The sequence below is a fragment of the Haplochromis burtoni genome, unplaced genomic scaffold (assembly GCF_018398535.1).
Source record: "Haplochromis burtoni strain Fernald_Lab_line unplaced genomic scaffold, NCSU_Asbu1 Contig_1219, whole genome shotgun sequence".
Classification (NCBI taxonomy): Eukaryota; Metazoa; Chordata; class Actinopteri; order Cichliformes; family Cichlidae; genus Haplochromis; species Haplochromis burtoni.
In genome coordinates, this window is record NW_024583580.1 from 37,315 (window position 1) to 52,042 (window position 14,728).

At 45.7% G+C, this 14,728-nt stretch overlaps 1 protein-coding gene across 4 annotated transcripts in view; it reads right to left on the reverse strand.

The window, feature by feature from the left end:
• The window catches only part of adgrf3b (adhesion G protein-coupled receptor F3b), a 35,835-nt gene extending 29,521 nt beyond the window's left edge, over positions 1-6,314 (reverse strand). For 2 of the 4 annotated variants that reach the window (XM_005952084.3, XM_042216728.1), the window contains exons 1-3: positions 3,835-4,769; positions 3,537-3,549; positions 3,101-3,235 (exon numbers count right to left, since the gene is read on the reverse strand). In XM_005952084.3, the coding sequence (XP_005952146.2) occupies positions 3,101-3,235; positions 3,537-3,549; positions 3,835-4,029 (343 nt within the window). In that variant the 5' untranslated portion in view covers positions 4,030-4,769. Of the gene's footprint in view, positions 1-3,100; positions 3,236-3,536; positions 3,550-3,834; positions 4,770-4,802; positions 4,876-5,339 lie in introns of those variants that run through there. The other 2 variants (XM_005952082.3, XM_005952083.3) reach the window with 2 other exon arrangements.
• Positions 6,315-14,728: the final 8,414 nt, after the last annotated feature.

Consider the following 14,728-nt stretch of genomic DNA (forward strand, 5'->3'; position numbering starts at 1 on the left):
AAAGAGAATGATGATTACCGACACTAACAAGCTGATCTACAATACGGCAGCAGTGATCAGTGAGATGCTTGGCTACAAGTTGAACAGCCACAAGGGGCAGTACCCTCCATGGAGAAGGAGGCTAGAGGGCAAGATCAAAGTAGCACGGAGGGAGGTTAGCCAACTACGGAGTTGCAGAAAGGTGCGACAAAGAAGGTGCTAAGAAATACAGCAAGCTGTCCATACCTGAGGCCTTGGAAACTGCCAAGCAAAGACTCACAGCCTTGGCCAGCCGCTTGAGGAGGTACACCAGAGAGATAGAAGGCAGGAGAATAAACCAGCTGTTCTCCACAGAACCAGCAAAGGTGTACTCTCAGTGGCAAGGGAACAATAAGAGAACAGCACCACCAAGGCTGGAGACGGAGCAATACTGGAAGAGCATATGGGAGAAGGACGCAACCCATAACGGCAATGCTCAGTGGCTAGTGGATCTGAGGGCAGACCACAGCGACCTCCCTGAACAGGGTCCAGTAACCATCACAGTGGCAGATATCCAAGAAAGGGTCTCCAGTATGAAGAGTTGGACAGCACCAGGGCCCGACATGGTTCACGCCTACTGGCTGAAGAAGCTGACTGCACTCCACGAGCGTCTGGCAGCACAAATGAACCAGCTGCTAGTTAACGAGAGACACCCGGAATGGCTAACCGAAGGTCGGACGGTCCTGATCCCCAAGGACCCCAAGAAGGGACGGTCCCCTCCAACTACCGACCAATAACCTGCCTCAGTACTACATGGAAGCTCCTGTCAGGCATCATATCGGCTAAGATGAACAGGCACATGGGTCAATACATGAGCGGGACACAGAAAGGAATTGGCAAGAATACCAGAGGCGCAAAACACCAGCTACTGGTAGACAGAACAGTCAGCCGAGACTGCAAGACCAGACTGACCAACCTGTGCACTGCCTGGATTGATTACAAGAAGGCCTATGACTCAATGCCCCACAGCTGGATACTGGAATGCCTAGAATTGTACAAGATCAATGGGACCCTAAGAGCCTTCATCAGGAACTCAATGGGGATGTGGCGTACAACACTAGAGGCCAACTCCAAGCCCATAGCACAAGTCACCATCAAGTGCGGGATCTACCAAGGAGATGCTCTGTCCCCACTGCTGTTCTGCATAGGCCTGAACCCCCTCAGTGAGATCATTAACAAGACTGGCTACGGATACCGACTACGGAACGGAGCAGTTGTCAGCCACCTCCTGTACATGGATGACATCAAGCTGTATGCCAAGAGTGAACGAGACATCGATTCACTGATCCACACTACCAGGCTATACAGCAATGACATTGGAATGTCGTTCGGACTGGAGAAGTGTAGTCTGATGGTAACAAAGAGAGGGAAGGTAGTCAGAACTGAGGGGATTGAACTACCAGAAGGCAACATTGCAGACATAGAGGACAGTTACAAGTACCTGGGGATCCCGCAGGCGAATGGGAACCATGAAGAGGCCGCTAGAAAAGCTGCAACCACCAAGTACCTGCAGAGGGTCAGGCAAGTCCTGAGGAGTCAGCTGAATGGTAAGAACAAGATCCGGGCCATCAACACGTACGCCCTGCCCGTGATCAGGTACCCTGCTGGGGTAATAGGCTGGCCAAAGGAGGAGATAGAAGCCACTGACATAAAGACAAGAAAGCTCCTTACCATGCATGGAGGGTTTCACCCCAAGTCCAGCACCCTGAGGCTGTACGCTAAGCGGAAGGAAGGGGGCCGGGGACTGGTGAGTGTCAGCACCACAGTCCAGGATGAGACAACGAACATCCAAGAATACATTGGGAAGATGGCCCCAACTGACCGAAGTGCTCAGTGAATACCTCAGGCAGCAGAAACCCAAGAAAGAGGAGGGAGACGAGGAACCATCATGGAAGGACAGGCCCCTGCACGGTATGTACCACCGGCAGATAGAGGAGGTGGCTGATATCCAGAAATCCTACCAGTGGCTGGACAAAGCTGGACTGAAAGACAGCACAGAGGCACTAATCATGGCAGCACAAGAACAAGCTCTGAGTACAAGATCCATAGAGGCTGGGGTCTATCACACCAGGCAAGACCCCAGGTGCAGGCTGTGTAAAGATGCCCCAGAGACAATCCAGCACATAACAGCAGGGTGCAAGATGCTAGCAGGCAAGGCATACATGGAACGCCATAACCAAGTGGCCGGCATAGTGTACAGGAACATCTGTGCCGAGTATAACCTGGAAGTCCCGAGGTCAAAATGGGAGATGCCCCCAAGGGTGGTGGAGAATGACCGAGCTAAGATCCTGTGGGACTTCCAGATACAGACGGACAAAATGGTGGTGGCTAACCAACCGGACATAGTGGTGGTAGACAAACAGAAGAAGACGGCCGTAGTGATCGATGTAGCGGTTCCGAATGACAGCAATATCAGGAAGAAGGAACACGAGAAGCTGGAGAAATACCAAGGGCTCAGAGAAGAGCTCGAGAGGATGTGGAGGGTGAAGGTAACGGTGGTCCCCGTGGTAATCGGAGCACTAGGTGCGGTGACTCCCAAGCTAGGCGAGTGGCTCCAGCAGATCCCGGGAATAACATCGGAGATCTCTGTCCAGAAGAGCGCAGTCCTGGGAACAGCTAAGATACTGCGCAGGACCCTCAAGCTCCCAGGCCTCTGGTAGAGGACCCGAGCTTGAAGGATAAACCGCCCGCAGGGGCGTGCTGGGTGTTTTTTTAATATATATACATATATATGTTTGTATATATGTGTGTGTGTGTATATATATATATATGTATATATATGTGTGTGTATGTATGGTATGTACGCATGCATACATGTGTATAGATATATGTATGTTTGTGCGTGTATGAGTGTATCCGTATATTTGCAGGTGTATGTATAACTTGTACATATCTTTCTTGTGTAAATGTAAATTTGTCTGTTATTGTGTAAATACTTACGCTATTGTGTACTTCACATACATGGAAAAATGCCAAACAGCCTTTCACTATTCTTGTAACAGTGACTATAAAAGCTATTCTATTCTACTTCAAAAAAATTACAAATTAACAACAAATTCAAGAAAGTGTTCCAGAAACATACCTGCTACCAGTTCAGTGTTTATGATTTGTACTGTTTGTTTGCTCAGTGAGAGGCTTGTTGAATTGATAGCTGACAGGACAGTTTGGGCATCCAGTGTGACATTACTCTCCACCATTATCTCAGCGCTGTAGATATCTTAAATAGGAATAAGATTTGATATATGTTATTATTTTGTGTGATTAGCAACTTATTTGAATAGAAGAGGTATTTGAGAAATAGAATAAATGTAAAAATTATATTAACTACATGATGAATTATTGTGTTCAATTTAGGAATTCAGATTTGTTGGGATAGTAAAAGGTAGATTTTGGTTCTCATCATTACTTGTGAAATATCTAAGGCTTACTAATAAAATAAACTAAAATACATTATTAAATAAACTTAGCTTAATCAATGTGATCACCTTCAACTCCTCCTTTTTACCTTACTGGCTTACCTTGTGCAAGGACCTGCAATGGCAAAACCAGAAAAATGACAAAATTACACATTCTCAAAAACTAACAATTCAATGTTAAGACAAATTAAAGTACACAAATCATATCTCTGTCCATAAACGTGAATATATGGATATACTGTGGAGTTGAGATTTGGAATAAAACAGGTTGAATTTTCTACATTAAACTAGTATATAACACACAAGAGTAAAATATAATTAACATTTAACTTGAACCTTGATTGGTAAACTGTACTCCTATACAAAAAAGTACCCCATTAGACTGAAGAGGGTTCTCTACCTGGTAGTAGATGTACACAGCTCCGGTCAGAAAAATGAAAACCTTGGAATACATTTTCATCACCTGGAAAAAAACACAAGTTATGACAAGCTGAGAAGAGAGATACTCAATGAAGAACATACATAAAGTACACAATTTATCCAAGGTACAGCACATGGATGCATAAAGAAATACTGGTCCTATTTGTAAGGACATTAACACTCTCACAACTATTATTGTGATTTGCTATTATAAATAAAATGGAACTCAATTGAAAGTGTCAGAACTTAAAGTGTCGGGAAGTATAATCACTAAGCTAGAACTCTGTTTTCTGAAGCCAGTAAAAGCACCGGATTCAAAAGTGTGCAAAGGTAGAGGTTTTAAAACCAAAATACTGAGCTGAAATGCAGTATAAGACTTCACCTGTTTCTATTCCTACATGTGCTTATTGAAATCTCACTATAAAGTTTTGCCTTTTTATTAACTGTGTCAGCACTGGGTCTCCCATATATTTAACTATGAGTCTCAAACTATCTTGAACTATTTTTGTCTTTAGCTTCCATAACACTCTTATCAGCTGCTATCTGCTTTCCATTCCAAAGTACAGGAAGCTTGTATTTAGCTAGGAAAAACCTGTTTGCATCATTTTGCATGTTGGCTATGAATACAAACAACAAGTTGGTGGTTTTTCTTTTAACAGTGCACTGTTCATTCCTGTCCACACCAACGGTAGGATAGCACCACTGTGTACACAAAGCCCGGTGATGCGGTATAGCTTATGCCCACATTATTTTCTTGTTGAGTCAAAGACACGGCCGATGTGTTTGGTTCAGCAATCGTAATGTATCATAAATATTGATAATTTAAAAACACATTTTTTTTAAATCCAGAAACAGAAATGTATGCACCAAACCATGTTATAAACTAAAAAAAAAACCCTAAACTAATCAGTGAACTGAATAGATATAAAACACAACTTGTTCACCTACTGTGATTCTACTCAACTTGATGAAATCACAAAGTATTTTCAGTTCTGTTATTTGGCTTGTGGAAGGGAAGATCCTGTTAACAAAACAGAGGTTAAAGGGTTTCTTATCATAGGAATAGCATATTGTGATACTGAATGGTAATGTATCTCATGACAGCCATAGCATGCTGGGGGCTTCTATAGCAGAAACATAAAGAGATTCACATTTAAAGGTTTAACTATTACAGGATTTATGACTTTTTAAATTATGTGAAACTATGATTATTTAACATCTTAAGAACCACAAAGGTCAGGGATAGTGTTTTGGTAATATGCATTTTTTTAAACTGATATATCCAGATGGAGACATTGACAACATAAAACCTGAAAGGCTACAATATATGAAACTTTGAAATGTCAGAAACTTTTAACTCCAATAATTTAATACAAGAGGCAGACTTGTGTGTAGTTCAGTCAGGTGGTAGTGAGAGCTCACCTCTGTTATTTTCCTTAAAAAGATACAACAATCTAAAGAAATACACAAATAAAACATTCTTACCTTTGCTGCACTCTACACAAAAATGATTGTTAACCCATTAACTTTGCTTCAATTAACAAACAACACTCCATGTCTATCAGACACCGATCAGATTTCCAGTCAAAGTGAGTGAGCAAATTGCTTATGAACACTAAGTTACACTGAACAGAGGGTGTGTGTTAAAGGTAGTGCGTATGCGTTTGGTTGGGAGGGGATGTGTTACGGGACACATTCCCTCACAGATAGTGCTGTTCTGGCTTTGGTTTTGAAAGACCATTTGCATTGATGGCATCTCTCCATATGTGTCGAGCCTTTTGACTTTCCATGAATATTTGTCTAACAAATCGAGCATTCTCCTTCAGGAGGTCAGAGCGCAACTGCCTGCCTCATAAAAAAGCTCAGTGTGTGTGTGTGTGTGTGTTGTGTGACAGGGATGATTCTAATGTATATAATATAAAACAAGCGTTGAACAAACTAATAAATGCTGTAGTGAGAAATGTCTTTTTTCAGCTATCTAGAGTTAAGCCTTTGATCTTTTGCCTTTGGCAAGAGATCAAAGAGATTTTTGCAATGCACTTTATGTTGGTGTTGATTCAAGCCACCACTTTAATGCTGCTCCCCATTTGCTGCAGGGACACAGAAACATTACAGTGGTTTCCTGTATGGAGTACCATAATGTGAAAACAATATGTTAGAATATTACACAGTAGCACATTCTTTTGGGTTGTAAGAGACATAGTTCAGTTTTGCAGGATGGTTAATTTTGTCACCAATATCCATCGATTTACTCATCCATCCATCCTTCACTTATCCGGTTTTACATTGGTAAAAGATGTAAAGATATCACTCACAGACTGTGGTGTTATGGCAGCAGCAAAGTTTACTTACACTAAAAGGAAACTAGACTCACCAAACCCAAAAGGCTAACCCTTGAATGCAAAAAACCCCCAGTATCATAGAAACATTTCAAAAATTGTACTATTGTATAATCCAGCTAGGGTTTACAAAGTTATCTATGTATTTAAAATCTATAAATGTTCACATTTATGGTTTTCTTCATTAAAAATCATTAAAAATCATTTAAATACATCTATTAAGCTTTTGCAGGGCAACAAACCATTTTACGTCATACCTGAAGAAGTGGGTGAAATTCATGGAAAGTTTCTTTTCAAGTGTGCACACAAGGTGCGTGCATACAGTCACACATCTGCTTTTTGCATTTTGTTAAGACTTCCTCACTTATTTAAATATTTCAAATTAAGTGGGAGCATCCATCATGCCAAGGGCGAGCCAGAGGATGATACACAAATTAAAGGTGATGATGTATCCGAAACAGGAAATACCTCTGATCTTATATCAAAAGCGTAAAGACCAGTCATAATCTGTCTTTTTCACTTTTTATATTTTCCTGCTGTTCTTCAGGATTGCAAACTAATGCATATTGCGTATTTGCACATCAGCAAACATGATGTAATGAGCTTTGAGTCCCTTTTAGCACATTTGGGACAATTCCCAAAGAGATCCTAGCCTAAATCTTGCCAGAAAGAAATGACAGGAGTGTTTACATCATTTGCAGGAGATGAACCATGAATGAAAATCATGTGGTTGTGAAAATGCCATCTCCAAAGAAGGGAAACAGAGAGAAAAGACTAAGGCATGAAACATTTTAAAAAGAACTGCAGTATGGCCTTACGGACTGATTAAACCAAATTTGAAAATTTTGGAGTCTTTCTCAGTAAGTACAGTGGTGGTCAGGAGAACAATAAGCCTAACTAAAGGCATCTGCTATGATGCTCACACCTCTGATAAGGTTTCACATGTATCAGTACTGACAAATGATCAGAATTATAATATTTCTGACTGTCTGAGGCAAAATTGAATCGAATCGGGACCTTGTGAATCGGAATCGAATGGCTTGTAGAAATCAGTGATGATACCCAGCCCTAGTGAGCAGCCTAGGCCCAACAGAAGTGGATATAGCTGTGGTTAATAAGAAAAGATGAAAAGGACTATTGATAAATTTTTTGATCCTTCTGAAATTCATAGCCAGTGCTCTGACACAGAGCCATCAATCGTTGAACGCTGAAAAAGCAGTGTATCCAGAAAATACATTATATGCTGCAATAAACGCACTGCCCAAGTGTCCCCTCTCTCCACTGACTTTAAGCGGCAGGCAGCAGCAGCAAACAGGTCATCAGAGGAGGCTGATGTGATGATTAAGTATAACATTGCCTTACAATATTGTCAAAGAGTGCCAACGCAGTTTAAGCACAAGCAGTTTTTCAGTAACTTATCTTTCTGGTAGAAATGTGCTCCAATTTCGCATTGAAAAGATTGTTAGGTTAATCATTTACAAAATTAATAGTGTCTGTATGGACAGCAATTTCTCCCCGTAAAACTGGGCACAAAACGTGTTAAGCGATCGTGCTGAAAAATTTTGGTGCACCTAACCATTGTGCTGGTGCGCCTAAGGAAAAAAGTTAGGCACACCAGTCCAACCATGGCAAAAAGTTAGTCTAGAACCCTGACTTATGTAATACAATCTGAAAAGCATCTGATTGGCAATAGATAATGGTAGGTGCTACATTTCTTATCATATTGGCATTAAAGCAATTAACATTAAGACAGACAACAACACTGGTGAAAGGTACGGGTCTGATCAGTGCTGTATGCCACAAGAAGTATTTGACATTCAGTGAAGCACTGGGATGAGTAGAAATGGCTGTTTTTTCAATTTCTGATCATTAAGGAGGGCAATTCCTTATTTTACATGCTGGGGTTCAATTTCACTGGTAGGCCCACCCAAGTCTGTTTGTCATTGTGATGTTAACCCTTGAATAAATAAGTTCACTGATCCTTTTCAGAAAAGCTTTGCCAACTGATTTGTTTTGCAAAGCAAAACAAAAGAAGATCAGTTTTGCATGTACTTCAAGGACAATGTTGTTTTAGAGTTACATAACGAAGAACATTATCTGTAACATGCATTTAAAAACAGAAGAGTGTTTGTGATACTATGAGTATGAGAGCGTTTGTTTGAAAATGCATCGCTTTCTCTCTGTTCTGTCCTCCCGTCTACACTGAGATGTCGTTTTCCCCAAGGAAAAATGCAGTGTTTTGAAAACGCATCATGTGATGCAGTCATGTGACCAATTTCTTCAAATTCTTTAATACTCACTGCCTTTTGCACATGCGCAGGACTGGAACGTAAGAGTTTTTGGCCGGTTCGATGTGGACGCACAACTGTGTGAAAACGACTGAAAATACTAGTGTGGACGTGGAGCGTTTTCAGACGAAAACACCGTTTTCGGGGACATTACAATGTAAACTTGGTTCTTTTAGTGAAAGACTATCTCTCCACACTGTTACATATTCCATATGTACCGGGGTACGGGCCGGTTAGGGGAAATCAAATTTGGGGTCGGGGGGGATCTCAAATTTGGGAGCACGGACCCCGAAGGGGGCCGGGCTCCGATGCACAGACCGTACCTGCTCCCGTCTCAGGTGTCCAGGATTCCCGAAGCATGACCCAGAGGAAATTTAAAGTAGATCTTCCTGGTCTTATGGGCAATCTTATCGCTTTTTTTGATTTACTTTTGAGCAGTTCGTGATTCCTCTTCACCGAGTGGCAGCCTCAGTCCTTCCCCTTATTCTTCCCTGTTTCCTTTCTTTACCGCTCCCGTCTCAGGTGTCCAGGATTCCCGAAGCATGACCCAGAGGAAATTTAAAGTAGAATCCCGTGGATGGGGTTAATAAGAGGGGGGGGGGAGGAGAGTAAAGAGGAGCAGGGAAAGGATAGGGGAAGGGGACTGAGCCTGCCACCTCTGTGAGGCAGGAAACGCACGGGCCATCCCTCCCGAAGGAAACCCACCCTGCTGGTTGTCCTGATTACGGGAAAGCCTCCGCCTTTTCCATATCGGACGACGGTCCAACCTGCAGAGGTCATCCGGTCCTCAGTCTTTGGCTACTTTTTGCGTTTGTGTTGTTGTGTTGTATGTTTTGTATATTGTTATAGTTTTTGTGATGTCGGTTCGCCTTTGTTATCTAAATAATTATAACTCTTATATGAGCTTTTATGAGGCGAGATACAAATGCAGAAAATGAAAGGGAAAAAAAGGAAAAGAATAAAGAAAAATTAAAACAAAAGCTTTTATTAATTAAAAACGTTCAAAAAAATTGTGTGCCATACGCGCAACGTTTCGACCCCTCAAGGGTCTTCCTCAGGTGCTTGGCACACAAAAAAACTGCTGCGAAAATGTGGCTGTAATGCACAGTGCTGCGGCTGGTAAGAGATGTTCACTCTTCAATGCTCCAAATCCGAATGAGCTCCTGGCTGACTCCACCTCCCTTTATACCCTTCTGTCTGTGAATGTTTTTTCTTTTGTCAATCCCTTTCCAATTCTGTTTTGTAAAATTTGTATTAACCTTCTGTATGTGAATCCTTTTCACCATTGCCATTAAATATGAACTGGAAACATTGTACAATAAACTTTTTAATATTTAATATTTTTAACTGTATTTGGTTTTTGAGTAAGAAACAGGCCACCAGCAAGCTGGTAGATTGGCGTGCACGGACCATCGATGGGGCTGGTGTCCCTGCCCTGGTTCAAAAAATTACCCATTTCTAGGGTTTAGTGCACTTCATTGGGCCTTTGCTGTCACGGTATGGCATGGCAAACCGTGGAAGGAGTGGGGAAGGAGGACCCAGGCGCGGTGCTCTATGTATAAACAGTGTGTTTATTTACAGTGTGCAACAAAGTAACAATAAATCCCCGTGTTTTCCCAGACTCCCGTGTCGTGTCTCTCCGTGAATAGTCCGTGTCTCTGTGCTCTCCGCTCCCGTGTCAGCACCCCCCGGTGCTCGCTGCTCTCGTGTCTTCCACGCTCCTCCTGCGGGAAACAATAGACGCAGGCATCAGGACACATACAACTGCGGGCATACACACACACTAACTCAATCAACGGGACGACTAACGTGGAGCCTCAAGGAAATGATCCCGCGTCGGTGGGAGCTCCAACTCTCTCCTAAGTAGCTCCCCCGACGAGGCCTGATCAGCAGCAGGTGTGTGGCTTCGGGTGTGGCCAGTCCCTCCGCAGGGCCACACCCCTCAGGCCTGCAGGTGGCCGAGCTCCATCCTCCAGGCACACCCGCAGACATACACACCCATACCTCGCCTAAACATATGAGTGGGACACAGACTAGCACAGCACAGAAAAACACACACATATGTACACGCACAGAGAAGGGGAAACGACACCAAAAATACATAATAATAATACAGGTCCATGACTGCCCAGGGGTCCTAGGTCGCCCAGTCCCAGGACCCTGACATTCGCGACGTTTCGGCGTAGTTTCGCCTTCCTCAGGCTGGCCCAATGTGTTTCTGACTGGGGTTAGGGAATGAAGACTGACTCCTCCCCCCTCTTTCGAAGGCAGAAGGACGTGCACGGTCCATCCCCCAGGTGACCAGTTGCTGCTGGAAGTTGGACCGCCCAGGACGCTGCTGGCGCCTCCCGCGACGGACCACCGTCCAACAATCCTCATTATCAAAAAAAGCCATCGAGCCCGATAGACTTTTTAATGTCTTTTTGTTTTTGTTTAGTTATGTAGTGTGTTGACTTTTATTATTGTGGTATCGCCTTTGTTATATATTAATAATGTCGCCTTTGGTATCTAAGTAATCAAAAAGTAAGAATGGTAAAGAAGAAAATAAAATGAAATAAAAGCTTTTTTTTTCTGTTATTTATTATTTTGTATTTATGAATTAAAAATTAAATGAATTGAATTAAATTAAATTAAATTAAATCAAATTTCAGTTTGTGCCGCCGCGACGTTTCGGCCCTGAAAAGGGCCTTCTTCAGGCTATGGCACAAAAAACAAGCAAAACAAACGTCTGTGTGTTTGTCTAGTCTCTGTGATGTTGCTCCTTCTGTGTCTCAAGGCAAAATGCCCTTTCTGTGTGTGTCAGCTCCTTTTATACCCTCTGCTCCAGTTAGATTTTTCATTCGTCTTTTTTTATCCAAATTTCCTTTCTGTGTAAATAGCCCTTTCTGTCATGATCCTGGGTCCTTTTGACCCAGCGTTTTGTGTTTTCTCTTTGCGATTTTGGTTCTGTTCTCTAATTGGTGTTTACCCTGTTCCCCCCGTGTGTTCCTGTTTTATTGTGAAGGTCTGCGTCTTATGTGAGTGTTTTCAGTTTGCCTCCCTGGTCTCGTCATGTTAATCACTCCCAGCTGCGTCTCCCACCTGTGTGTAATCTCCCTGTGTTCTGAGTGTATTTAAGTTGTATTTTCTGTCTTAGTAATCGCTGGTTCATCTGTGTTGTTTCCCCTCGGTCTCCCTGCGTCTCCCCGTATGTATTTCTCCGGACCTCCCTGCATCCTCATTCTGGTTTGTCTTATTAGTTTACCCAGTTTAGGTTTCCGGTTTCATGTTTTGTCGCCACCGCTGTTTGTACTTACACCCCTGTAAATAAACACTCACCTGCACCAGAGCTGCCGCCTTTTGGGTCCTTATTACAAATCCACACGGCTTGCCCCGGCAAACCGTGACAGTACGAACCAGCCACCATGGACCCAGCGGCAGTCAATCCGTCCGAGGAGCTCCAGGATGACATCGGCTACAATGTGGAGATCCTCCTCGGGCTGTGGCTGGAGAATCCTCCGTACGAGCTTCGCCGCGCCGTGGAAGGTCGGCTACAACGGCTCTTTTCCGGCCTGCCATGGCTACTAAATTCACTTCCTCCGACCATGCAGGCTTTTCTCCGGCACACACCGCACCTTCTCTCAGCCACTCCTGCCTCGCTGCCCGACTCGCCGGATGTGATCTTGCCCGGCCCGTCGGAGCCGTCTGCGGGGAGGAAACGCCGATCGCGCCGCAAGCGCGCCACCCCACAGCCGGACGTTCGGGCTTCTAAATCGCCGGCTGTGGTGAGTGAGGACTCTTTTTCATTTTCGGACTGCATGACTGTTCATTCAGGGGCTGCGTTTTGTGTGGCGGATGTCAACGCGAGCTGCTTATCGCCTGTGCAGCTACCGGCAGCTCAGTTAGCTCCCCCGCAGCCACTCTCAGCTCGGTTAGCTCCCCCGCAGCCACTCTCAGCTCGGTTAGCTCCCCCGCAGCCACTCTCAGCTCGGTTAGCTCCCCCGCAGCCAGTGCTCCTCTCAGCTCAGTCTCCTGTGCCTCCTTCAGTTCAGTCTCCGTGCCTCCTTCAGTTCAGTCTCCAGTGCCTCGTCGTCTCCAGTGCCTCAGTTCAGTCTCCAGTGCCTCCTTCAGTTCAGTCTCCAGTGCCACCCTCAGTTCAGTCTCCAGTGCCCCCTCAGTTCAGTCTCCAGTGCCCATCATTCAGTGCCCTCAGTTCATCCAGTGCCCCATCGTCCAGTGCCTCAGTTCAGTCTCCAGTGCCACCTAGTTCAGTCTCCAGTCCCTCAGTTCAGTCCAGTGCCACCCTCAGTTCAGTCTCCAGTGCCACCCTCAGTTCAGTCTCCAGTGCCGCCTGTAGCGCAGGCCCCAGTAGCTCCAGTGCCGCCTGTAGTCGCAGGCCCCAGTAGCTCCAGTGCCGCCTGTAGCGCAGGCCCCAGCAGCTCCAGTGCCCCCGCTACCCGTAGCTCTGGCTCCAGCAGCTCCAGTGCCCCCGCTACCCGTAGCTCTGGCTCCAGCTGCTCCAGTGCCCCCGCTACCCGTAGCTCTGGCTCCAGCAGTACCGGTTCCACTCATTCACTCCATGCAGGGAGAAAATTTAAGGTCCAGTCAGGGAGTTTCTCGCGCTTTAGCTGCTTCAGGCACCGTTCTGCACTCCAGGGCTTCCCCAGAGGCTAGGTCTCAGTCCCCAGCTGATTCTGGACCCCTGAAGATTAAGCAGCCCTCAGAGAACAACTCCGTGTCAGTGCTGTCTGAGCAGGGCCAGTGCTCAGCACAGCACCCATTGCCTTCGTGTCTGCCAGAGGACTCCATGCCTGCTGGCTTTGTGATGGCTTCTGCTGGAGGGTCCAAGGGGCCCGTCCAGCCTTCGTCTCGTGTCTCCGCTGGAGGGTCCGAGGGACCGCTCCGGCCTTTGTTTCCTGTTTCCGCTGGAGGGTCCGAGGGACCGCTCCGGCCGTTGTCTCCAGTCTCCGCTGGGGGGCCCGAGGAGCCCGTTCAGCCACCTGTCTCAGCTGGAGGGCCCGAGGAGCCCGTCCAGCCACCTGCTGCAGCTTCATCATCATCATCCTCGCCGGCTGCAGCATCATCATCATCCTCGCCGGCTGCAGCATCATCATCAGCCTCGTCTGGTCCGGCCTCATCATCAGCCTCGTCTGGTCCGGCCTCATCTGGTCGTCCTCAGACCTTCAGCCTCGCCTTGTCCAGATCACCATCGCCTGAGTGGCCGCCGTTGCCTTCCGCACAGCCGGCCCCCGGACCGCCATTGCCTGAGTGGCCGCCGTTGCCTTCCGCACGGCTGGCCCCCGGACCGCCATCGCCTGAGTGGCCGCCGTTGCCTTCTGCACGGCCGGCCCCCGAACCTGTGTCCACGTCGCCGCCGTTGCCGTCCGCACGGTCGGCCCCCCGAACTGTTTGGACTCCTGTGCTGTCGGCCTCCCGGCCTGGACTCTTCTGTTTTGGCTCTGTTTTCCTAGGGCTTAGGTGTGCTTTTTAGGTGGAACAACAGATTTGGGAGTCCGGTCCCCAGAGGGGGTTAGGGTTTGTGAAAGAAAGCACAATGAGCCCTCCCCACCTCGTCCGACGACTGGGTGGTTGGATGGAGGGTCACTGGAAATGCATGGGCCACCGCACGTCATGCGCAGTCCCCCATTCCCCTTCCCCGTCTCAGTCCTCCTCCTTCTGTCCCTGAAAAGCGACCATCTTGCCCCCAGGAGACCCTGAGACAGCACTTTTGGTCACTGCCCATCATATGGTACCCTTTATTTAATCACTTAACTTGTTGTTTGAACATTTTTCTTAGTCTGCATCCATGCCCTTTTCAATCTTTTATTATTTATTGTCACGTTTTCTTGGCCCTCCCAAGGTAGCTCACGCCTTGGAGTGTGTCATCAACTAAATAAAATCACAGTAATTAATAAATGCCTATCTGGGCTTTAATTTTTAAAGTTTCCAAGGGGCCAATCAGGCCCTGTCAGGTTCAGTCCAAATCCAACGAGGTGCCGCGACTTTGTAAAGTCCTAACGTTAGTCGTTTTATCTTCATTTCAATAAAACCATCCAAAATCAAGTATTCCTGTTGTACCGTTAATTGTTGTGCACATTTAATGAAGTACTGCATTGTTGAGCCGCATTTTAGAGAGCCAATGAGGCCCTCCCGAAGGAGGAACAGGGCGTGCACGGGCCATCAACCCCGATGGTCCCAGCCTCACATCCCTCTACCTCCATAATATTTTTGATTTTAAGGTAAGTATTTCTTTTACAGGTTTTCTTCA